This window comes from Pyxicephalus adspersus, chromosome 11 (genome assembly GCF_032062135.1).
Source record: "Pyxicephalus adspersus chromosome 11, UCB_Pads_2.0, whole genome shotgun sequence".
Lineage (NCBI taxonomy): Eukaryota > Metazoa > Chordata > Amphibia > Anura > Pyxicephalidae > Pyxicephalus > Pyxicephalus adspersus.
The window spans coordinates 13,037,473-13,065,299 of record NC_092868.1 but is presented as its reverse complement, the minus strand read 5'-3'; the positions used below and the strand labels follow the sequence as shown (position 1 = coordinate 13,065,299).

The following is a 27,827-nucleotide window of genomic DNA, read 5'->3' as shown; positions in this document are numbered from 1 at the left end:
ATCTTGGAGAAGCTGCAATGGTAAACAAATTAAACAGAGGAAAGTATTCAACATTGCAAAACATTTAAGGACACCTGGTTTTTGTGTATAAGGATACGTTTCCTAACAGTAGTTACAGTTACAGAGATCTGTAAATTTTACTTACGTATTGGTATAAATATATGCAAATACTTTGACAGCTTTTATTTTTACTGCACAACAAAAACAAAACTGTGTCCCTTTGGAAAGATATCTATTTGTTATACAGATACAGGCCAATAGTTCTGGGCACACTGGGGTCAGCAATGAGACGAGACTGACAACTTTACAGAACAGTAGGGTGGTCTTGCATAGACAATCCTGTTGAAAATTCAAAACTGTAGACTATTTTTACTCAGTGGAAAAAAATGGCAGAAAGAAGCCATTATAGTAATAGTGTAATTTAAAAAAAAGAAATTAAATTTACACAATTGCTTACTGGTAGGTTGAGGTCTGAACATCAAATAGCCATCAAGTGATATTACATTGAAGTGATCATCACAAGTACAATTTCAGGCAGGAAATAGTTTTTAAATGAACCAGTAATCACGCTTCGGGCATTAAAGTATTTGCATATATTTATACCAATTTACAGATCTCTGTAACTGTAACTACTGTTAAGAAACGTATCCTTATGCACAAAAACCAGGTGTCCTCAAATGTTTTGCAATGTTGAATACTTTCCTCTCTTTAATTTGTTTAAAGGAAATATTATCCTGATGTACCAATGTATGTTTATGACCTCCTAATCCCCAATTATTTTTTGTCCATTCTCCCATGAAAACCAATAAAACTTTTGAGATACAAAAGAAATGTGTCCTTAAGGTTCACAGCAGTGAAGTCTTTTAAATTCTTCCGGTTAGCCAAAGATCACAGAGTGGGTGCAAGTGCGTATATTTAAGTTTTGTTCTGCTTTAAGTTACAGAAAAAAATGCTGAAAGCTGCTCAGTCACTGCAAGAAGGCATTATTATTATTATTATTATTATTATTAATAATAATAATAATACACACAGTATTCATATAGTGCCCACATATTACGTAGCACAAAGTTTATAGTCATGTCACGAGCTGTCCTACAAAGGGGCTCACAATCTAATGTCCTTAGCATAGTCATATGTAATTAACACAGTCTAAGGTCATTTTTTTACAGAAGCCAATTAACCGAACTGCATGTTTTTTGGAATGTGGGAGGATGCTCAGAGAAAATCCATGAGAAATAGTTGGGTAAGCTATTTCAGCCCTACTGACTGACTTCAGTTCTACTGGTGTAAATTATGAGATTGAATGCCACTGCTGCTCTCTTTTCTTGTGCAGGGTAACCGGTCTTGTATCTACACCTTTGTTTGCAGGCAGCTCATAGTGGCAGGACGTTTTGAGACCCAACCAAAATCTCTGTACCCTGCACAGCCTATGTGCATTACAGTGATGACAAAACATTGGATTATACTGGAATTGCAAAGGCTTTTGTAAACAATTAGCAGGTTCAATTGATGTTTGGCTATTGAGAAATATATGTAAAAAAAACTTTGTGTGCATGGAGTTTAGCTGTAAATAGGTGCATAAGTAGCTTAGTATCTATTGAAAAGCCATCTAGTATGGGAGATACTGCCTGTGACACTTCTATTTATTCAGCCACAAACTCTAGGAAAATTTTAAAAACAATACCCAGTACTTAGTTCAATTAACATACAGCAGATGCTGCCATTTGGGACAATTGAAATCTATGCCTAGGCATTTGGCTAACTATGTACTTAATCATTTTAGCATATAGAAAGCAATCTGTTATGGTCATTGTTCTGAAAACAGCAAAAACATTTGCAAAATGAATAAAAATGGTAATGCATAGGCTGAAGTTGGTCAAGGATATAAATTTGATGCAGGAATAAAGATAGTGAACTATTAGCAGTCTGTCTGCTATTCAAATGCACAGCATAAACAAACACTGCATCAAGCTATTGATAATAGATACTGATTTTGATCTTGCTTACAAAGATCACAGAGGACTAAAACAAACAAGATCTGTACTTTGTTTGAAGTACCTTTGTTGTTAAAGCGTTTTGCTCCAAAGTGAAGCCTCAGAACCCTAGACTGTTTAATATTATGTTCCTCCATTGCTTTGGTGCCATTTCTAAATTGTACATCCCTTTTCTGTTGCCTAATTACAACATAAGATTTATATAGTATTCTTTGCATATTAGTTATTTACACCAAAAGGCCATCCAAAGGTCCAAGGGGTAATACGTACATGCTAAGTTATTCATATTAAACTGGGTGCTTGGTGGGTCCTGCAATTTAAATGCTGGCTGCTTCCTCAGTCTACTTAGAGTTGTTTGACATTTATGGACTGACAAATGCCTGAATTGTTGGGTAATCCTACAATATGGATGGTTGTCTGAAGTATGGTTGTTCCCGTGTAGTAGCAAGGATAACTGATCTCTAAACACATCCACCTATCCAAAACAGAGGGAGCCTTACATATTCTCTCCAACAGTTCCAATGGCTTTTAGTACTACCCCTTCATCTAAAAGCAGGAAGGACTGCACTCTCCCTATTTTAATATTCACCATTCAATGAAGTTAAATAGCAATGAAAACCTGTCAACTGGTCTGCCCCATTGTTGACTGGTCTTGCCCTGATTGTTTTCTCAGACTGCTATTCAATGTATGCACAAAATCACCAAGAAGGCACAGCCTTCATCCCCCCCACCTTCAGCTGTCAGAGGAGAAAACTTGGAATGCAAGAAAGGTGCTGTTACAGAAGACTCACTGCCTTCATCCCCAGCTTTCTTGCATTCTAAGTTTTCTCTTTTGACAGCTGGGGGGAGGAAGGCAGTGTTACAGAAGCCTCGCTGCCTTCCTCCCTGTCACCTTCAGCTGTCAAAAGAGAAAGCAAGTGGCAAGTCGAGTTGCAAGTTGCTGGGGAAAACCCCCAAGTCGAGTTGCAAGTCGTTCATTAGGCAACTCAAGTCCAAGTTGCGCAACTTAAGTTCCAACCTCTGGTAGACATCAGTAAGAACCACTTTGTTACCTTGATAAAGGGGACCATTGCTCCCTGAAATACATGAATACATGTCAGTATGAAACCCAAAATACAGGGATTGTCAAAGAACCATGACTGTTGACATTTTTGCTCTTTGGATCAGCAATAACCTAACTGGTGATCTCACCCTTTCCCCACTAACAAAAACTAAAAAAAAAAAACTTAAAAACAAAACCAACTCAAGTTTAGATAAACCATAAAGAATTGATAAACGTAACATAGAAGATTTATAATACTCATACATGTGAATCTTATTAGATTTTATCTCGCAAAATAGTAAACAGTATACAAACATGTATTATGTATAATCTACACTTCAACAAAAATGAATGCAATTTATTTAGGAGGTGTGCAGTATTTCTCAAAGAATTGTACATAGGGTTAAACCAGCGCTGCCCTGCTGCAGACACCAGAGAGTTTGCTGGCTGAAAAAGAATATTGTTTATTTGTGTATGAAAAAATAAATGCAAATCATGGTATGGTGGAGTATGTTTTATAGCGTCTTCTAGATGGTGATATCTGCAAAACAAGCACAAGCCAAAATCAGGGCAATGTGCTTGCTCTATTTTGTAAAAAAAAATAAAAAATAAAAACACTTCAAAAATAAGTTGCTTAGAATTTTATGTTCAGTCACTTTTGCCAATGCTCCCAATGTATAACACCAAAATGAAATAAATATATAGGAGCTGTTCTATGTGACAATGAATTAGTATTTATGTGTTTCCTAACCTGAGATTAACAAAGCTCTGGCCAACAGTACAAAGCCGACTAACAGGCAGTCTGATTTTTCTCTGCTTTAAGGTTCACTTTTTGGTCCCCTCTCCACCCCCAGTGTGTGATTAGACAATGAAAGGAGAAACCGAATACTGATCAGTTATTCTCTCTATCACTCTGCTCTCTTAATTAAATAGTCAGGTTGAAAAAAGACACAAATCCATCAAGTTCAACCACTAGGGAAATATATGCTAGAAATCCAGAGGAAGGCAAACAAAAGCCTTAAAAAAAGCATGGTTCAATTTACTCCAACAGGGGGAAAATCCCTTCTAATCCCTTGAGGCAATCAGATCTTCCCTGGACACAGTCTTTGGTGTCGTCATACCATTTAAACTTTAATACCTAGTTATATTCTGTTTTTCTAGAAAAGCATTTAGTTTTTCCTAAAACAATCTATAGAACATGCTAAAACTACTTCTCTCCCTGTTAGCACGCCCTTTGCAATGTAACACACCTACTTGTGCTGATTGTATTCCTATCCACCCTCTCTTAAAATGTGCTGAAGGGATGATCAGGCAAGTTTTATATTATCTATAATTTATCTTATCATGATTCAAACATTTTGTAAATATTGAACTATTTTTTTGGCAGTGGAGTGAAGAAACATTGAAAAAAATCAATTTTGCATTGAAGTCTATATCTGCTTCAAATAGTCAGTGGCCATGGACTTTACTGTATTATTTATAATATTTTTATTATGATGAATATTAACCTTTTTTTAAATAGTACCAACATACTACACAGCACTGTACAACAATACAGTTGGGGCTAAATTTCACCAAATAGCAAATAAATATTTACTACTTTTGTAAACATTTCACATTTTCAATTTTGCACATAAATTTGTACTTTTACATTTGCCTGGAGGCAGCACAAATCAAAATTGTACATTTGTGAAAAAAGGACAAGTTCTTAATATTTCATAAACATGTTCTATTATTAATGAAAATACATATAATGTCAATAAAAATTTATTAAGATACAATTGGGCCAGTGTAGCAGGGACAGTTTCGGAATCAAAAAGTAGAAGCCCCAATATTACAATTAAACAAGTGAGATGTGTTGTTGGTAATGTCAACAACAGTCAAAAACTTTTGAAGTTGACAAATACTTGAGTCTTCTTCTGTAAAAAAAAAAATTAAATTATGGTGTGTATGGTGTGTAAATATATAAATAAATAAATATATATATATATATATATATATATATATATATATGTATTAGATTTTTTTTCTTTGGGGCGGGGGTAAAAATTTAGTTTTTAAAAGCTCATCACTCTAAATACATATCTCAGATTGATTATAATTCAATATAAAAAATAACTTAAGATCCCTTCAACTCCCATTTTAAAACAAGGCTATAATTCTCTTCTAAAAAGAATTTCCACAGCTGCTCATCCTTGCCGAGAAAGTGTGTCAGTTCAGTTAAACACAATAATCACAGGGAAAGGACTTGTCACAACGAAGGGAAAAATGATTACATTGCAAACTAGCTTTTAAGTGTCAATCCCTGTTAAATTAAGGTTTGATCAAGTAGCGTAACATATACTTATGGATGTGTAAAGTTGTTCAAAGTAACGCAACATTCTTTATTTTTCACATACGCACAGAAAAATCAATAAACTCATCTGCTGGAAAAAAAAGGCTAATTTTCTCCTTTGTTCAACTGCCTTTGAAAATGCCCAATAACAGAACATTGCGACCTCAAACCACCAGCTGATTGGCTGGATCCTATTTTAACTATTAGGCCACAGGCTGTAGATGGAGAAGCCCTACTGATTTATTCATTTGTACTTTTCTAATTTTCTGTACACGGAGCAAGCATTTCTATTCAGGGAGAATGTATAGGGTAGATTGAAAATGCTGTATAGACAAACGTATAGTAATCCTGACAGCTGGTTAAGAAGTAGACATTATTAAAACAGCTGTTGCAGATTGCTTTTTTCGCTCTCAATATTGGATACCTCTGCAAATAACATTTTCCTTGTTCTTGCAGATTGCAAACAAAGATGATCATTTTATAGCAACCAAGTTAACTGTTTAAAAAGTGGTAATAATTTAGGATTTTATCCATTAGTTTGAGGGGAATACATCTCAGTATTTAAGTACTTATTTATGAAATTTACATTTATTCCAATGGGCCAGTCCACACCAGAACTTTTTTTTATGAATGACTGTAAAAAAAAAACACTGCAGCATTTGAAAAAAGTCAAAACACCCATTAAAGCTTCCCAAAAACCCTTTCCAAATGCCTTAAAAATACTATAATAATAAATAGTATAAATATAATATATAATATAAAAAAATAATATAAACATTCCAAATGCCCTCATTGACATAAATAGGGAGTTTGGGGCATTTGGTAGTTCTTTTTAACCTATTATAATTCTTCTCTGCCACATATCTTGGTTTATAAACTCTTAAAAACCCTTAAAAAAAGCCATATGTGCATTTATAAGCATTTAAAATTAAAGTCAGCCTAGACTTAGCCATAATGATTTTCTTCATATTATTGTGAATATTTGGTTGTATTTTTTGTTGTGTTCAACTATGTAGGCTAATATAATATACAGAGCTCTATTTTTTTTCTATATGCTATGCTCCTTTTTTTTTTCTCAATTTCTCTTTTATGTTAACTCCTTCATGGCAACAGGTCATTGATCCATAGATACTCAAACCAATTTTTGCAACATCATTATTGTCAGTAACCTTTTGATTAATATGCCTACATAAATACCTTTATTTATTTTTAGGCACAAACAAGAATTTTTATTTGAATCACTGTCTCTTAAAATGTTTTTTTTACTCTTATTTTTAATAAAATGCTAACAAATGAACAAAAAATATTATTTATCTAATGTAAATGTAAAGTACATAATGATAGGTCAACAGGAGAAAACCATGCTCATTATAACTGTCTTCTGGAGCAGCGGTCGCCAGCCGATGGTCCACAACAAAATTTTGGTGATCTGTCCCCCGTATGGACACAACCCACCCACTCTCCCATCACAGGCTTAGACCTGCTTGATAAACAGCCTGATAGGACATTAGCGCAGGGCTGTGGAAACTTTTTTTGTGTCCACAGCACTGTGCTACTGTCCTCTCGGAATTTAGCAAGCAGGTCTAAGCCTGCGATGGGAGAGTGGGCGAGTTCTGGCATCATGATATCACTCTCGGGGAAGTTTCGAAGTTTCTTCCCCTTTAAATGACACATGGCTCCCGACAGCATGCGCGGCCCAGATTCCTTAGAATTTGTCCGTGAGGTCAGAAGGGTTGGCGACCACTGTTCTGGAGCACAGCAGCTTATTTCTGCAGAACAGGCACCTCCTAGCCATTTTCTGGCTTCTAGATGGGATGATGTGGTATGGAGTGGGTGGTGGCATTCTTATCCCTTATTACCCAGAAAACTGAAGTACTTACCATCCCCCAGAAATTGCAACAATGCAAGATCAATAGGACGTTTCCATTTAGAACCTTTTTGTAGCGCAATTCCATAACCTGTAGTGGCAAAGACTTTTCCACTGCCAATAGTCACCAGCTTACAGCCTTCATCTTTCCGAGCCATGTAGTTGAGCACTGCTGCATCATAAATAAATGCATCCAGTTTCCTATAATAAATAAACATGTCAATTTTAGATTTTTACATAAGTGCAATCCAAAAAAACTATTGTTACTGCAGATAAATATATTCTGATTGTGGCTGTGTGTATATAGTATTAAGGTGATTATATTTTCAGCAAAAATCGATAAGCAGATGAATATTCATCTGAAAATTCATCACTAAATTATTATTGGAAAACTTTTCAAAACCAACCAAACTATCTGCCAATTTCTGATTGGTTGGCATGTTAAAGTCAAAGCAAATGATCAATCATGAAAACTTTCAAATTAATTATACTGTATAATAAATTGTGTCGAAATTGTACCTAGTATAATGTCATGCTTTAAAATATTTTGAAACGATTTATCCCACAGTATAATTCATTTGAAGGTTTTCATGATTGATCATTTGCTTTGACTTTATTTAACCAGATTCTCTAAAGATCAGCCAACCATCTTTCTTTCAACTATTTTTCCCTCTGTCTTATACATCATTGCTTTGAGATCTGGTAGCACCCAACTATGTACAAACTTTTTTTTTGAATGAGTGGATTAGAACGTTTATATTGTTGCCTCATAAAAAAAAAATATTTCACTAATTTTTGTTATCCTTGTGACTGGTGTTGCCCAAATTTGCCTAAAAATCAGTTTAAGATCTATTTGGCTGAACTAAGACAAAATTTGCATTTGGAATACTTAATATGAAAATTAACCTTACGAGCGGATTAGTTAACATTGTTAAGCTATACAACAAGCATCATTCCTTTTGGCTGGTGGTTTTCAGGAGAAATTTGACAGATGTTTTAATTTTTATAGTTTTTTTAGTAGTATTTTATTAACTGCCAGACAACTTTTACAAAGGTAATGGAATTTCAATATTAGGGGTATCATAGCAAAACATTTGCTATGACACCCTACAGCTGCTGAGGGGCAGTGTAGGGTGTTGGCTGCATCTGTCTTAGATATTAACCCCTTCCCCCCCGAGCATACTAGAAAAGACAGCAAATAGATATCAAATTAAATGTTATGTATTCCTAACAATTATCTTCTCCTTTTTGCTTCGGTGTGGTAAGCCCATTGAATGGTGTACCTTTTGAATTATACATCTGGCATAGGTAATATTCTGTATTTGCAAGTTATTTAAAGAGATCAATCATGAATAAATGTGGATGAGTTACAGAAAAATATGTATGTACTGTGAATTCAAGGACTAACACTTATACAGACTTCCTGACATCAAAGATGGTATTATTCAACTACTAAAGAATGGTTCTGCAGCTTTCACATCTCCCATCGTGCTCTTGGAAATCAATATCTGCCTTGTCACGTTCCATGGTGATTGGTTTATTGTGTCTGTTCTTCCTGGATGTATACACATATTGGGGTATTTTTCTGGCACACATCAGAATTGAAGTGGCTTGGACAATCTATGAAATGTAATTAAGAACCAGTCTAGCTGAATAGGACTAGATACTATGAGATGTACTATGACCTGGATGAAAACTTTTATAGACATATATAGGAACATAAAACTCCACCTGTTGGCTATACATATGCATAACTAAAATTACAGAAAATATAATAAAAACACTGTACATGTTCATTAAGAACAATAAGTATTTGGCATGTATCTAAAGAGAGACAGGTGAATAAACATTTTATCATCAGGTAAAAAAATTGATCATCATAGTGGACAATAGAAATGACTGATAACACAGAACTACCCACTGTACATTGCACATCATTATTTCCTTGACTGCTTGGCAGGCCAAAATAGAATATACTGTTTCTTCAGCCAATCACAATGGTTAATTAGTAAAATTATCGTGTTATATCTATTGTAGAGTGAATTAGACCTAAATAGGCTGCTACTGCTGACTAAAATGTTGCCTGGCTGTTAAGTCTTCTATGCTAATTCAATGCTAATTGCTTCTAATATCATCTGTATCGTTTGTCATTTGCAACCCCTATTTAATGTACAGCGCTGCATAATATGTTAGTGCCATATAAATCCTGTTTATTAATAATAATAATAATAATAATAATAATAATATAACTTTGAACTTCAAGGAGGCTAGGATACTGTACATTGTTATTTTTTTTAAATATTTTGAAGCCATTTTGTTTTGATTTATGATATTGATTATACTGCAAACACAAACCGATATTAGCAGTGCCCCTTGTTCACTAGCTGTGACTAGCTTCAGGCATCTACAACAAGCTTGTTCTGGTTTTCCAGTCCCAAAGCTGTTCCAGAAATTACACCAGCTTGAAACCTGCTGTGACACGGCTCTAGCTTCAAAAGATACTTTAAAGTGTAAAAAAACATATATATGTGTGTGTGTATATTTATACTGCTAAGTTTAAACCCTATCAATGACCACCAAATGGGCACTTTGTCCACTGTGCACTTTAACAAATATCCCTATTCAATTTTTCCCTTGCCTGGTTAAAAGGTAAGGCATCTTTATTGTCTTCATCTCTAAGTATATTATTTGGCAAGGATGAAGATACAGTTACATACGTTTAAAAACATACCCTGTTTTTAGATTCTGTAGGGCGTCTTCTACATGTCGCTGGTTGTACTTAATCATGTAGGCATGCATGTCTGGATAATTACTCCGAATGTTCTTCTCTGTGCTCCCATTGGGTACGGTGCCAAACTTCAAAGGTGGATACTGCTCATGGGGTCTCTGAAACTGATGTAAAAATACACAACATTAGATGCACATATTATAGCATGTCTATGACGTTTTATAAAAAAAAACTATAGTGTATATTTATTAAATACCCATTCTGAATTTTTATTGTTATGTTTACATGAAAGTAATTTGAAATTTGACTTCAGGGCAGTTAAGTGGGTTGGCTTCTAATGGGTATTTGTATTTAAGAAAAGGGCAATTAGCTACCTTGCTGGGATCCATGATGATGGATACCTAGGATGTGAAATATTTTACCTCTTCTGAGTGGACTGCCATGCTTGTATTAAGAGAAGGAAGCTGTATAATATAATCAACATACAGAAATAATTGTGGTTATCTACAATAAGTCAGAATCTAGTATTGTTCATACTGAGTCACTCTACTTTAATCAGGATATTTTAGCAACACATAGTGCAAATTCAAAGAACTAAATGTATCAAATCATAATACCCTTTTGCCTTTGAAAGTAGGACCAATAAGATATGTAAAAATCTTATTCCTGACATTAAAAATGCTTTTTCCTTCATTCATTAAGCAGACTAGAAGCCTGGAGCAGAATAAAGAAAGCTCTTGGTGCATCATATCAACATAACTTTTTGTTCCTAGGTCAGACCTGCTGAACTTAGATCATCATACCAGCTGACCACTCCTTATCTTGGGAAAACTCTTTTTATCTGCACATTGCACTGCTCAAGGGTAGTTGCAGTTGGATTCCTTTGAACTGTGAAATAGAAGAAGATACTAAAGAAGTCTTTCATATTGAACTATGCAAGTCAGGGGCAATATAAGTTGGAAACACCTTCTCCTTCAAAGATGATTATTAGATCTGGTTTACTTGTTATTATCTAAACTTTATTTTGTTTCATTGCTTCTCTTCAGACCTCAAAGGACTTTGCATCTTCAGGCTCTTTTCGGTTTTCCTTAATCTCTTTGTCTAGTATTCCTCAGACAGGTGATCTTTTATAATGAATAAGGTTAGGATGGAGTTCATAAAGAAAAATATCAACTGTCTTTAATGTAACATCGTATTCTTGTAACTTCACAATACAAACATGATGACAAATGGCATCAGTAACAGAAGAACTTTGAGGCCAATAACTCCACACAGAGGACCCAGTACTCAACTCTACAGATGAAGCACAAATAGTATGCTCACAGAGGGGAGCAAATCACAGTTTACATGGAAACATCTCAAACAACGACATCCTCCCCCAACTTTTTAACATGGGGTACCCGTGAAAAAACATTCTTGGAACCCTTTAAAAAATAATAACAATATCCACAGCTCACCGTAAATTAGTGTGGTGGTCAGTGGGAAGAATACCTCTTATAGTACATCATTGGCCAGTGAAAAGAATACCATTCTTACAGATAGCCATAAAGATCATTGGGTTCAGCAGTAACTGATCTGAGAGGCACAAAACCTAATTGCTTAAAGAACCTTTAGCAACCCCTGAAGGAACTTTGGGGTTCCCCAGAACCGTGGTTTAAAAACACAATCCTAGAATGATGGAAAAAGATGACCTCTCAATGCTCAGGTTTTCCTGCTTGCTAATGTTCTTTGGATGTCTAAGGAAATTCACCAGTCAGTTTAAAAGCAAGCCACACAGGGGACAATTACTTTACTTTAGTGACTTTAAAAGGGCATGTGACGTAAATACATCTTTTAAAGAATGTATTACTTCCGATGGACTCTAAAAATCTAAAACTGAACCAAATGATATATGTTTCAAATTTCTACCTAGAGTCGGGACTTGATTACAGAAAAAATGCCAGGAGCCGCATGGAACAAAAACAAATTAAAGCAAGGACATTCTTTTCACTTGACTGTCTCTGCTATTGATCCCCCGAACTGCAGAGAAATTATGAGAACCTTATAAAATTGATCCAATAGTCTCTTCTGTTCTTCAATAGGTTGAATCTCATTTCGTATCATGCAGTTAATCTCCATGCACATCTTCCCTTCATAATTAAATATCCTCCCCAGAATAGATTGGGGATGAATGACAAGATTAGATTTATTAAGATGCAGCCAGCACTTTTTTGGGCTGGTTCTTCATTCCAATGATTATAATTAGAAATAATGTCTTCTCGGAAAAGACACAGTTCACAGGACACACCTGACAAAGACTCATTCTCAAGCAAATCGCTTGTCACTTCCAACAAACAAGTTTGTAGATCATGAATAAAATGACATTAGAGCAAAACAAAACTAAATAAAATGTTATTGATGTCTAAATATAAAATGCTCTTCGTGGTTTTAAAGTGTTTTTTGCAATTTCTAATTTTGATTGCCAAAAGTAGGCGGGGTTGCTGGTTCTATTTATAGCAGGCACAAAAAGAATGTACAAATACAAATTAAAGAAAACCATTTTAGACTAAAAAAATGTAGATTTCCCTTAAAAAGGAAGCATCTGATCCACAAATCAAACTATATTGCATTTCATCAACCACAAGATCAAAGAATTTGTACTGAGCCCAATAAGCTTACTACACACTTCCCCAATCATTGAGGATGATGTCACCTTTGACTGACATTACATGTAAGATTTGTTCAACACCTAGTCACTAATTTACACTTATTAGAGTTGACAAGAGTTCAGAGTTTAAATGGAACGCCATGCTAAAATACCCACCAAATTTTCTGGTTCTGCATCCAGTGCCTATATGAAAGAAAGTCTTACACAAAACGCAAAAAATATGAACGTGTTTGCAGCCTTTATTCCTTTTTAACATACATAATTCAGGAGTTTTGAACCTGGAAAAATGTTCTTTTTCTACAATGCAATAGTAAATTTCCCCTATTAGGCTCTGCAGGTAATTAACACGTGTTAAGATATCAGCTTAAAGTAAAACTCGTTACTGATTCTCAACCATAAATTAGGTCCAAACAAGATGCATAAAACTAAATGTATTCAAGGGGCAAAAACATTTCTAAATTGTAGGATATCTGCTCTTTATTGCATTTGATTGCCTTGATCTGCAGGAAATGCATCCTGAAAGTTAATCTATAAAAGAAAGGGCAGTGAGCTGCCCTTTGACTACCTTCTTTGGCTGAATTTTGTTTAATATTTTATAAGAATATTTCCTAAATGAGCCAACTCCACCTATCCATTATGACTAGATCTGGATTCCCCCTTTCTACACCCTTTGTATTAAAAATACCTTCTTTAAAGGCTCCACCATTACCTGCAGAGTAATCTTCTTTTTTACATCTACTCCCTTAGCAAATTCATATCCTCCTTCAGCTTACAATATCTTAATATTATGGAGATGTCACAAAAGTTGTCCAATTTTTATCAAGTACCTGAAACTGAACTTGAATTAAAATGAACTCATAATTCCCTCCTCTACCCCTTTTAAAATTCTCCCACCCATATCTCTCTAATTTTAAATAACATAGTTATTTTTCGGACTCGACAGACATGCTATTTCGGTGTAACCTTTGCCTCTGCACTCTCCTTTGCTTCCCACATCTAGGACATATCTAGCACCAGCCAATTCCAGCAACAGCTCCAAAAAAATGCAAATTTCACCAAAGTTCTCATACATACTAATATTATCTCTTACCTCGAGTACTGCAACATCTTCTTACCTTGTATTCCACTAACTTGATTCTCAACTCTGTAGCCCTAACACAAATTCTCCAGCTAGACTTGTCTATCTTCTACTGTGATTTCCCTTTAAATCACTTATTTTTATCTTCTCACCCTTCTTCCTTTCTTTTCCAACAACCAGTGATTATGCCCAGTTTCATTTCCCCTATATAAGGTATACTAGGCTACTCCAACTCCTAGATTGGAAGCTCAATTAAGCAAGGCTCTGTTCTTCTGTGTTATAGTTGGTAATTTTTAGTTTTGTAATTTGCAGCCCCTATTCATAGTATGGAACTCCATAATATGTTAGTACCTGTAATATATTATTATCATTATTACTTGTTACACCAAGTCACTAGAAATGATCTTCACATCAGTGTTGAAAAAAACACTCGAATGCATTCCATACCACAAAACATTGTACAAAACTTTTCTATATATTAAACTAATTATAGGCCTTAGGTAATGCACAATCTTAAGCTACCATTTGTGATAAGAAGAGATTTAATTACCATAATGGAATTTATTGAGTGGTGCTTAAGGAAAAATTAGCAGCACCAAGATATAAAATTTAACAACTGATTTTTCTTTATTTTTTGGTCACCTCTGGACTTCTGTGGCTGAATCCAGCCAGAAAACTGCTTGTAAAGAGGATTCAGAAGAGTGTCTGATGACAAGTGACCAACATCCTCTGAAAAAAGTGGTCTACAGAACTTTATATGTGTGCCCTTTAAATTGTAAGTACCATCTGCCTTATTATTAAAAAAATGCTGTTTGATTAATAATGTCCCACAAAAACTAACCATTTTAGTGAGCATGTCTATATGACTATAGTCAGAACATTGGATAGTAAGCTTTGCTGGTGTCTAGAACCAATGTGAAAATGTTACTGTTGCATAAATATTACAAATGTAAAGCCTGTTCGACAATGCACACAGCAATCCTTCAAATGCCAATAAAATGTAATGCCCGAATATGAGTCTGTTCCCTTTCTTAATACATTTTTTAATTGTTGAGTCTTTAACCATAATTACAACATCATCTTAAGACATAAAAAAACATATACACACTCTTGATGAAATGTGACATTTACAAACTTTTTGTAAACCTCTTGTAAAACTTTTAAAACTCTAATGATATAATTTGCCATTTACTTGAAGAAAATACAAATGTTTGCAAAAACATAACCTGTTATCACAGAAATCACGGCATCTATGAACGGATGCAAAGACACCCATTTAAGATAGTGACAACTAGTAATGTTGATTGAAGGAGCTGATTATACCATGATTATCCCAGGAAAAAATGTATCATTTCAGAATCAATTAGGTTCTTTGCACTATTTTTAAGTCAATGTTTAGACTTTTTTTAAGGTCAATTAACAAGGTATATATATATCAGAAACAGGATTTATTTCAACCATTATGACTCACCCTTATATAACTATTTAGTTTTAAAGGATATTTTTAACCCCAGTGACTAACCACTGATTTTTTTTCATTGAGATCATGTGGCTTCATTGAAGTTTGTTCCATGTGGCAGCGTGCACCTGTTCAAATGAAGCCAACGTCACCATCCAACTGAAGTAGTTGACACTTGGTGCCATGTTTAATGATAGGCTGTTTTGTTCCACTTACAATATTATCCGCCAGCTGCCTGTTTAAGGCATGATGTCATTGGTATCCAAGTTGGCTTAATCAAGGAAACCTGAAACTATTCTTGGCCTTTCGTACTTATATGTTAATTATATCCTAATTGTTAAATTGTTTCTAATTCTTTTACAGCTCACAAGGCAACGGTTGCTCTCTGATGTGAACAAGACTGAGCTTGATTTACCTGGGGAAAATACAAGTGCCTTCAGAGCTCTCACTTCGAATAATGTCAGAGATGACACATCAAAACAGTAGCAATCCCAGGATCATCAGCAGATCCATTTGCAAACACTCATTACAGCATAGAGACCCAACACAAAGCACACAAAAAGAAGAACACCTCTTTTCAGGCTCTTGGAGAGAAAACTAGGGCACGTCTCACAGATATCTTTTTTCAAATTATTTTTTTTTGGTTTTTATTTTAACATAACTCAACTTTTTAAAAGTTTGGATATGTAGATAAAGAGAGCAAAGCAAAAGTTTCAGAATCAGAATAACTAACAGCATCTTTGTTTGCTATGTTATTTATGTTTTGGAAGCCTTTTCTAATTGTATACATTTATTTGCTATTCTATAAATGAGTCTAATAAAAGCTCATAATAGACTGGTCGGCCATGTAAATGATGTATTTTTATACAGTATATGTGTGATTGTAGCTTGCTGTTTGATTGACTATTGACTGTTGCCTTTAACATATTTCTAACTTTCAAACTGCAACACTGTGCTAATGATTACTCACATTGCAAAGTTAGAAACATGTTATTTAAAGTAAACAATGCAGATTTCAAATGAGTTGCTTCAGAAATTGTGGAAACAATAATTACATTATAAAGACAAAAACAACAAAAACAATCAGATCCCTTATACAACTTGCTCAACCTCCACCTTAGCTGCTTAGTTCCAGATGTAGCTTAGATTTTGTCATTAGTAGTGACATTTGTTTGACATTAGTAGTGACACAGTTTGTGGATCTGCCAGGACTGATCTATAACCGACATCGGACGGCCGCAGTACACACGTCAGGTTCTCGTCCAATACCAGCCCTGAAGTGATAATCGGTTGAGAATCATCTGACGTGTGTATGTAGCCAAAGTACATTACATACTTCTACCTACTGCACTCTTTAAACTGTGCTGTACTTTACATAAAATATGTCCTCTACACTATTTTAGTTGTGTTATACATTACATACTCTGGACCAAAACGTTGTCTCAACAGTTATACCTAATTGTCCTAAATAAATTTAAGTTCTATTTTAAGGCTGAACTCCAGGTAAAACTGTCATTTACCCTTGCAATTGCAATAAAAAGTTGTTTTCACACACTGACAGATATTTTGTAAAGCTTGTTGGATTTTAGTACAGCTACTGCTGTGCTCTGTCCTTAGAAAGCCCAGAATGTTCTGAGAAAACAGTGTCACAGGAGCACCCTTAAAGTGTAAGGATCCCCCTAAAATACATTTCAGCTTCTTTCCCTTTCTCCCCCCGATAACCATACGTCATGTTTCCTATATGGGTTTCCTCTTTCTTCCACTGTATCTATAGGGGTAACCATAGTTGTACCCTAGGTTGTACCTAAATAAATCCATTATGTGGAGGGGGGAAGTTGATAGAACTAGTAAGTTACACAAAAGGATGCCACTGTTTTTGTTAGCAGTTTATTGGAAATGAAAAGACATTGTATCATCTGTGTCAGATCAGCACATTTTTTTATGTAAATCCTATTTTAAAATAGGATTGAAAAAAAAATATATTAATGTAAAAAATGCCACAAATTATAGTAGTAGTAGTGGTAGTGCTGGGTATTTTGGACAGGGTCATAAATGCATCCTTCAGTAATAAAAATTAAAACATAGTTTTAGAAACTTATAAACATGAAAAAAGGCAAAAATGATTACAATTTCCCTTTAGGATATCTGTTGAATTATTAAAAAAAAAAGTAAAATAGGAATTTGAATAAGCTATGAATAGGATCTTCTCCTTCTTGTTGCTGATATCATGGTATAATATACCACTCCCCTACCCAACTCTGCCAACTCCGCCTAGACAGCTGAGAAATCTTTCCTGTCTGTAAAAGTTGGAGATTTCCTTTATTCATTCAGCAATCAGTTATCAGCATGTCTGGAAGTTTATCCTCTTGACAACTGATACTTTAAAACAGCTTTATTATTAGATAATCAGCACAGAGCACCAAGTTTTACAGTTTTGTAAAATGTAATGAAAATCAACACCATGAATTCCTAATCCCTTACTTTTTTATCGCTGAGTCCAGACACAGTATCCACATATTCCTCCTGGATCATGAAGGCAGCCAGATTGGCAGTGTAGCTGGCCAGGAATATTACTGCGAAGAATGCCCAGATGAGGACCATAATTTTACTTGTGGTGCCTTTTGGATTTTCCACTGGTACAGAGTTGTTAAAAACCAGAGCCCAAAGTAGCCAGATGGACTTGCCAATGGTGAATTTTGAACCTCCTGGACCTGTAGAAAAACATAATATTGTTAGTATTTTACCATTCATACTTTTTTTTTTTACATATGTCTATTGTATAAGAGCAGATGCTGTATCACAAATACTTATATAAATCCATAAAAGTGTCAGAAAATAAAGTCAAACTCTTGGTAAGTGCAAAGTTGTAAATTCCAATATGTTTACAGTTTTATCTGTCAATTTATTTGTGATTTTGACCCCTACTAGTCCGTACATTCTCCTTGATGCTTACCTGCTGCACTATGTTTACCGGACAAAAGTGATATAGTTATTATATGGTCCATTGTGAAGGCTGAAAGCGAAGGGATGTACCTGGGCTCTGAACCAGAAAGGAAAATTGCTTAACCAGGAACTACTATATATGTGATGAGTGTCTGGTTGTGCGGTGTAAACATACCCATAAATCAGAAGATCAGCTAAACAAAATCACAAAGCTATGGTGGGGAAAACATGATAAATATGTATTTCAAATCTTTGCCTGGAAGCCATTTTTTGGGGGGATAGAGCAGGAACAGGTTTTCTGTCTCATTCTGGAGTTCCTGTTCTGTAGACTGAACAGTAAGTGACCTGAAAATCTTTCCAAGGTGAAGGAAATTCCCTGTTAGACCGTTGTAAAGGAAACAACTATCCTTGTTAACAAATGTCCCCCTATATACCCATTTTGCTGGCAACTCATCTTTCAAAGAGCTGTTTCACTTGATGGGAAAGATTTCCAGGCTTTAATAACTTTTTTAGATCAGCCTTTCATGATCTATACCATAAGGGAACCCTTCAAATACCATTTTGGGTCTCCACTGAACCCCCTGCTATAAATATCAACAGCTCGCAGTATATTAGAGTGGTGGTCAGTGGAAATAATGTCTCTTACATTGCCAGCCAGTGGAAAGATTGTCACCCTTACAGATGGGAAAAATGATCATTGGTGTCACTCAAACTGATCTGAAAAGTACAATTTGTTTGATGTTTAAAGAAACCTCTATCAAGCTCTGGGGGAACGCTAGGGTTTCAAGGAACCTTGGTTGAGAAACATTGCTTTGGTCAATAGTTTTTATTACAAATTATTAGTGAACAAAAGGGTTATTTCAAATGCTTATTTTACAAAAAATGTATCTGCAATAAGTATGTCTGTGAATGGTGTGATTAATTCAAGCTCATCTGGCTCTCCAGCAGGGGCGGGATCACCTTTATCACCGTTCACCTTGGAAATGACCATCTTGGAATGAGTCCCTTTACAATGCACTGACGTCCATAGAACTTCTGCACATCTTAGGGTAAGAAGTAGCCCCTGTTTACCACTATATCCCTTCTTTACACAATTTCCCTTAGACTTAGGAACAACAGCAAATGAAATGTCAAGGTTTGATCAACCTCAGCAGAACAACAAATAATTGTTTTTTTATTCCAGTTACAAAAGGTAAAAGTTGTTCCCTGGAAATATTTTAAAAAATATATTGGATTTGTTGGAGGTCCAAAGGAAAAATAAAAATGGACAATTAAGATGAGCCAATTTTTTTACAAGTTCATAAATCCCTGCTAAGCATATACCACCAATCTATGTTATATCTTGTCAGTTGTGCCCAAAAGTGTTGAAAAACATTGCTCTTCTGTGTTCTGTTCTCTTTAACAGTAAACAAGACAGCAATGGATGAGCCAACAGTAATTTATAATTTCCCTCGACAGCAGAATGTGGACACAATATAAATGATGCTGTCAAATGTTTTGTCAGAATCTATCTACGTGACAGTCAGTGTTTTATGTTTGTCCCTAACAAAATTTTAATTACAGGGTATTTTTGCTTCTAAATAAGTTTATACAATTACCAGTCATAAATTATGATCAATTAGATACATCTCTACTATGATGTAGCCATCTCAACACTCAGATACTCAGGAACAGATACTAACACTTCGGCTTAAAAGGATGGTAATTAATTTCACTTAAGCATATATATTTTAACTGGAAGGATTTCATGGAGGCTTGTTTTGATCTATGTATGTGCAATATATTAAATTTATTACTAAAGCCATCAAAACAGGAAAGCAAGAAGCTGTCACTTTGATTTGTTACAGACCCTGGCAAAAGGCCTGTAACAAATTTCTATAAAACACCAGAAAATATAAAACGAAAGTTAACATTAAGAATCTTTTATGATGTTCATAAAAAAAGTTATCAGTTATACTCTGACTATGGCTGTAGTCTTTGGTACCATTTAGGTCATTTAGGGACATTTCAAACTTGTGGTTGACCACAGAGATCTACATAAAGCATAATCATGCTCCCAGCTGCTCCCATTCAACTGAGTAGGTAACAATTATGTGCACAAGTTTATGATTGATTGTGGGTTGTTTCCTGAAAGCAACAAGTAGTTTCTGGACACATGGTTGATCTTGTTCTGAAGGAAGGAACATGCCTCAACCGCACAGTTTTTTTTTTCATTAGAGCCAACTAAACAGAAAACTGAATACTGTAACTTATAATAGCAATAAGGTTGATAAGGGGATTCAAACCATGTACAGGTAGCCCCCGAGTTAAGGACATCTGACATACAGACACCTCCTGGATATGAACAGGGCTTCCCCGCTTGCTCTTGTGCAGGATGGAGGCTTGAAGGGGGGCAGTTTGCATGACTTGCAGAAGAAATCTTTTGATAAACACAGCTGAGGTTGTGGGTGATCCTAAGAGTGGAGCTGATCTGTAACATCTTGTAACCCTTTAATGACCAAGACAAACTCTGCAGCTGTTTCTTTTTGCATATCAAAGCACAGCTTACTCCAGTATACAGTAACTGATGCCATGCTGCCAAATAATATGTTGAGATAAACATCTGTCCTAATTGCATTTATTAAAATAATGTACCTGTTCCGACTACAAATTCACCTTAAAAACGAACCTACAGTCCCTATATCATATGTAACCTGGGGATAACCTGTATACAAACTATCTGTTTTACGGCCAAATGTGCTTACACACTATGCTGCACCTCATTTCCTCTTATTGCTAAAATCAGCTGGTGGAATAAATCAATCAGGCGCAATCATGCAAACCAAAGTAAGAACAACAATAGGGGACAGACTACATTTCCCAGCATTCCTGTATTAAATTGGAAAACATTGACCTGATTTATTAAAGCTAGAGAAGAAATGTTTTTAATCCTGGAGCAGATCCTTTACAAGTTTGCTGGATCACCTGTGTTCACTGATGAAAGTGTATCCTCTCTCAAGCCTTTGGAGACCTTTATTAAATCAGGCCCTATAAGTCTACAGCCAAGCACGCCTACACATAGATTTTGTAAGTTAAAAGTTCCCATTCCAAAAGAAATACCTATAACTTACCCTAATTACATGATTTCTGTAAAATTTTTCTTGTTCAATGTTCCCTTTAGTTGGTCTTAAACTACTTTGTGCTACATTATAGTTAATTGCAGGAGCTTTTGCAGAATGTTGCTCCCAACACTTTCTCTTCACACCATTATCCTGTAAACACATTTACTGACCCCTTAGCCGACTCCATTTTACCCTACTTTATATTAGATCTACTTTTATATCAGTGTATTATCAACACTTGGCTGTTTACTGTGGAGAGAGGTTTTTTTGCATGTGTTTATCTCAGATTAGCTATTCCCTGGACTATCTGACAGCCATAGTGGCACTCCAGAGATCGTCAGTCCTGCAATAAAAAGAACTGATGACAGTATTCTGGTGTAATGAACACAGATTTAGAGCAAAACCACTTACATAAATAAGTGGCTTGAGCTTTCCTGATCTAGCACATGTCTTAACTGTGCTTTTAGAAAAAACAAACTTTTTCAGTGACACTAAGCCCAAATCAAGTTCTTGTAGTCAGTATAGAGTGACTTGTATTTTTTTTGCCTAATTGGGATATTAAACCTTAACTCCAGAAACTTTAATTAACATACATTTCCTTGCCATGAAAATGTGCCTGTACCTGTGGAGCAGTGTTATGATTGCGGTTGTTTTAGTTTTGGTCAGATCTAGGTTCAGCAACCTTATGTGCCCGAAAATTGAGGTCAGTAGACTACCTGAAAATTGTGAACATCATCATTTTACATCATTGGAATTTAGTTTTCCCTGATGACACAGGCATATTCCATAATAAAAATGCCACGATTCATCGTTTTCACCTTGTGAACGAGTGGTTCAGGAAGCATGAGACTTCATTTTCACGCATGGTTTGGGCAACACAAAAATCTAGACCTGATCTGCATTGAGAATTTCTGGGATTTGAATAAAGAAGACTTTCACGGTCCAACTATCTTATCAAATAAAATATCAATAAAAAATCTTGGTGAAAATCTAATTGCATAAACATAATGAAATGATACCATGGTGAATGTATGCTGTCAAAGCTAAAGGAAATCCAGCAAAGGATTATAGTGTGAGACTTTTGTTTTGGCCAGTGTATATTCCCCAACATCCACAAATTAAATAACTCCACTATATGCACAGCAAATTCATTTGCAACCCCACATATTACCTTTTGTAAAATACCAGGGACATCATTATCATCAATTTGTCCTTTTGCCCCTTTTTACTAAGACGGAAAATAGTTGAAAAACCAAGGTTTTAGAGTTGTCATTAGGGCAAGAGGTGAGGAAAAAATCTTCCAATGGTGACAAATGTTCTCATGACAACTAATCCCTTCTAAAATGAGTTTTCACTTTAAGGGTTTTTTTGATGAGCTTCCAAGATAGAAAGTAGAGATAACATCCCTATCTGGACACATCCAGCAAAATTTACAGGTTTTAACACTTCATCACACTTTCAAGAACTAACAAAACATAATTCTGTCTAAAATATGGTTTACTTGTTGCACATGTTGAATATGTTCTGTTTCAGTAAGTAATACATAATTGTTGATCCTGGTTTATATCAAACACAAAAGTAAGATAAACAATAATTGTTTTTACATTACCTTTGAGCTTGGGAACTGCTGTTGAGATGTGCATCTGGCCAGTGTTTCCATTAGAGGTGGCCTTTGGCATTCTCGCAAAAATTTCCTTGAACTTTAGATGGTTTCGCAAAATTTCGGCAAACTGATTTCACGAAACCATCAGAAATTTTAACAGGAGGATTCGCAGAGAATCCTCCTGTTTGCGATCCCCGGGGCAACAGAGGTTAATTAACCTCTAGTGCCAGGGATCGCACACTCTCCTCGAAGACTGCAGCCGCTTCGGCCACATTCATTGGAAAGATGTGTGATCCCCAGCTCTAGAGGTTAATTAACTTTTAGTGCTGATGATATTCTCAATGAATGCATTTTGAGTTAATAAATTTTTTTTTAATATCGACCTCGATCGGCGAATTTTCACCGGCCGTTCTCGCCTAAAATTCAGTAAGTGAGAACAGCCGAATTTGCTGCGAGATTGAGTTTTAAAAACTCGCTCACTCATCCCTAATAAAAAAAACATTTTGAACATTACCTGTGAGCTTGGGAACTGCTGTTGAGGTATACATCTGGCCAGTGTTTCCATTAGCTGGTGGTCATCAGAGATGAAATCACTATTTTGTACAATACCTGTACCCTTATAAACAGCTGGTGGTTAACAGTGTAAATAATGGCACTGATTATATTGTTACGGTTCACAGCAGGCAGACACTGCCCACTATTACCCACTATTATGATTTTTGTGTTAAAATCAGTATTCTGTCCAAACCAAATGTTAGATGTTCAGGCCGATTCTGTAATCAGTTTGTATAGCCATGGGCAGCACGGTGGCTCAGGGGTTAGGACTCTGGCCTTTGCAGCACTAGATCCCAGGTTCGTTTCCCAGACAAGACATTATCTGCATGGAGTTTGCAGGTTCTCCCTGTCTGCATGGGTTTCCTCCCACATCCCAGAAACATGCAGTGAGGTTAATTGGCTTCCCCCTAAAAATTGACCTTAGACTACATTAATGACATAGAACTACAGTAGGGACATTATATTGTAAGTTCGTTTGAGGGACAGTTAATGACACCACTATGGACTTTGTACAGCACTGCGTAATATGATGGCGCAATATAAATACTGTATAATAGCAATGCTTATGTTACTGTGCATTGTCATTTATTTTCACAGATGCATTTGATGGGATTTTATTAATGCTTTGTATGTTAATTGCCATGGCAAAAATGTTCGGTTACAAGAGTTTGCAAGCATTTGCACCGAGAACTGAAAGAAAGAGGGGTATCGCATGCTGCATGCAGAAATTTCAGGGATCCTTGGTGATAATACTTGGGTTGGGCTCAGAATGATGATAATAATATTAATATTATCTTTATACAATCTTGGCCTTTATTAAATGCTGGTAGTGTGCTTTCTTTACCTATTATGTTATGGGATATATGTAATGTGATTTTTTTATATCATTCCGCAAGAACATATTTCAAGTTGAATTCTCATTTTAAGAAAAGTATGTATCATAAAAAGTTATTTATTTTGTCAGAGGAGGTATGTTATCATTAAGACACATTGGTGAGTTAAAACTAAGCTCAAGATTACAAATTAGGCTCTGTGTGCCATGACAGTTTCTATTTTATTGGTACAGCAATTTCTGAGATGATACAGAAAAAGAACACCACAAGTTTACTGTCCTGATTGTAAATGTCAGCTCAGTGCTCAACCCAGATATTTTTTTAAGCTGGGTGGCAGGAAATTGTAGGTGGTGGAGGCCCCTGTATTGTGACCCAACTCTTCAGTAACCACACAACAGCCAGGTCGTTACTGAAAATTGCTGGGTGGTGCACCCGGCTTAAAGGGGCTGGAGAGAACACTGCAGCTGTATAATGTATTGAAACATAATAAAATTTCACAGGCCAATTTCTTAATTAATTTTTATTGTTGCACCTACAATGGACCTGCAGGCTCTGTAACGTATTGTGGCTCTCCTTTACTTTCTGTTTTCCAAGCTTTCCTAGCTTTACTGACCATCTGTAAGGATCTCCCCTGCCAGGTAGCAAGGGATCACCCGAGTCGCGGAATCTAAGTGACACCAGGTCTTCACCAGGGCACCCCACAAGGGGTGATGGGCCAGTAGCCTGGGGGCCACTGGGCTCTTTGCTGCTGGGGGTTATTAGGTTGTGAACCTTGGGGTCACCCTACCTAAGAAGGAAGGCTGGAGTGACCTCAGTGTAGAGACACATGGCAGGCGAATGCAGTACGGGGTCAAACGAGGGTCAGGGCAGGAGGCAGACAGATGTGGTAAGATTCCAGGCACATGTCAGGCGGCAGACAGACGTGATCAGTTTACAGGCACAGGTCAGGTCAGAAATCACAAGTAACCAACGCAGGGTATCAAGGTAGCTGGTGCAATGTCACAGCACTAGCCTCCATTACTGCTGAGACTAAATAGCCTCTGCCCCTTTAAGGAGCCCCTTCTACCTATGCCAGTACCTGTGCCAGTACCTGTGTCAGTGTGAGCAGGACCTCCCATAGACATGTGAGACCAAGAAGTCCTGCACGCTAACTCAAGCGGAGCCAGAGAGCAAGTGCTGCACTTGGCAGCTTGATGAGGCAGACATGCACAGGACACTGCAGGACGGCTTGGTGGGGACCGCCGCAGGAATCAACAGGTATTGTGACACCACCCCTGTAGAAATTGACTTAATTGGCAAGGTACACACTTGCAATAATTGTTGTAAGAAAACGAACGATTAACGATTAAGCACGATTATTTTGAACGATCGTATCATTACAGCATGTACAGACTTGTGCACAATACGATCGTTCAAAAATAATCCACCAATAATGTACACACACTAGATACGATCGTTTGAACGATGCAGGAAGTGACATGTAAAGGAGAAAGTGTACTGCACAACGATCCACAATCACTGAACGACCGTACACACAATAGATTGTGAACAATCATCACCCAATCAGGACGCCGGGACGGTCGTTCGTTTCCAGCAATAATCCTCATTCATCGGCGTCGTTGGGCACTTTTTTTGTTAAAGATTATCAGACGAACGGGCGTTAGTCGTTCGTTTCCAACGATAATTAATGTTGTGTGTACGCAGCTTTACTGAGAGTCAAGAATATAGAGATGCCCTGGGCATGATGACTGGTGGCACATCTGACATTGCCTGTCCTCTCAATCTAATATCCTCTGACAATCTAAATTTATTCCTCAATTATGGCTTTGCACCAACTGAATTATTTAACCTCTTCCTCTCTGATGTTATTTTTCTTCTGGCTTTGAACATGTAATTAGCCTTCCATCACTAAAAAGATTATTTCTTGAACCCCCCCCCCCCCCACCCCCAACCCAAGATTCACAAACTACACTTTCAAACTACTTGAATACCCTGTTTACAAAAAAAAACTCCAAATTAATACTTGGCCCTCCTCAGTCTGGTTTTGGACCCACACACTGAACTAAAGCAATTCTCCTGAAAGAAGGCCAAAGATCACATTTTTTTATCACCTCCTGGATCTTTCCCCTGTTTTGACATTCTCAATCACCTTCTTCTTCCCCAGTCCCTGCATTTTGTCAATATTGGTGACATGACCCCCTCTTTGTAAATATTTATACATATCCAACCACTTGTTCTATATCTCTTTTATTGGTGTCTCTTCCTCTCCCAATCCCTTCCCTCTAGGTGTTCCCCAAGGGTAAGTTTTTGGGATTGTAGTCTTCTCTCTTTACGCCTTCTCTCTTGGGAAATAATTGTCCTCCATTGTCCTACAAACCCAAATTTACCTTTCTATCCCTGACTTGTCTACTTCCTTCCTAGATAATGTTTTATGCTGTCTGCCCATCATTAAATCATGAGCATCTCTTTAACTTTAAACACCACCATTATTCCCCACAGTCTTTGTGAAACTTTTGGTTACTTCACATTTTTTTACTAGACCTTGCCTCCCTGGCCCATGTATTCTAAATATTCAATTGCAGAAGTAAAACGATAGGCTGATCACATAAAATTTGCAGTCGGATACCTAGCACAAAGTTCCAAAACTTAATAACCATGCGTGTAAAAAGAGGAGAATATACTACATCTGCATTCTGGGGAAAGCAAACCTGTCAATTTGGCCATCAATGGCAAAGCAAGGGTTCACCTGTCAAATAATTTGTTACTTATGTAATGTTACTATTTTCATACCAGGTTGTAAGGACTCCCAAGGCACAGGAGCCCCAATCTAATGATCTGTGCAGACATCTATTGCTGAATGCTAACTACATTGAAATGTAGTTTACCAGACTGAAATAATCCAAAGGTTTACTGTGAAGTAATAGTGCCCTACTTGTACAGATATAATATAAATTTATTTCAGACAGTACCCATGTTCATTTAGCAGACCTCATTTATGTATATGGATCAGAACTGTTAAGAAAAGTAAAACCTTGGGAACCAGTACATTGGTATAAATTAGTCTTGTTTAGTACAAACCTTTAAACAGTACAAACCTATTCAAAATGAACAAAAGGAAGCATTTCTGGAACAAAACTGAATACATTCCTTCCTAAAAGGTTATGCACAGGTAAAAAAAGAAATACAGAAAAAAAATACAATACATAAACCAGAGTGACAGTAACTATACTATTATATTGCTGCACAACAAAAAGAAATGTTTCAAGCCTTTGTAGATAAACCTATAGGGAAATAGAAGTTGCCTGACAACACAGGGATATTAAATTCACCTTTCAACCCGTACGCTCAAAGACAAGGTTTGACAAACTATTAAATCTGTAACAACATAGACTGAGTGACAACAATACTAGCCTGTTTAAATTGCTTGGCTGCTTGATTTCTGCTAGGCAGACAAGTCTCGAGATCTAGTTAGCAAAAAACAGTATCACAGCTCGGCAGTATTGAAAATACAATGCTGGAAGAGTTTATTTAAATACACACTGACATTTTTTGTTAACTTTTTTGTAAAATGTTTAAAGTGATATTCTAGTTATCATGATGAAGTTGGTTGGATGAATCACCAGTTCCCATTCTATATATTTT

The 27,827-nt window shown here is 36.2% G+C and overlaps 1 protein-coding gene across 1 annotated transcript in view; it reads right to left on the bottom strand.

Annotated features, from left to right (window-relative positions):
• GRIN2D (glutamate ionotropic receptor NMDA type subunit 2D) overlaps window positions 1-27,827 on the bottom strand; it is a 182,330-nt gene that overhangs the window by 14,699 nt on the left and 139,804 nt on the right. Inside the window, exons 9-11 of the mRNA XM_072426809.1 lie at window positions 17,632-17,861; window positions 9,970-10,130; window positions 7,252-7,439 (exon numbers count right to left, since the gene is read on the bottom strand). Coding sequence (XP_072282910.1) covers window positions 7,252-7,439; window positions 9,970-10,130; window positions 17,632-17,861 — 579 coding nt within the window. The remainder of the gene's footprint in view (window positions 1-7,251; window positions 7,440-9,969; window positions 10,131-17,631; window positions 17,862-27,827) is intronic.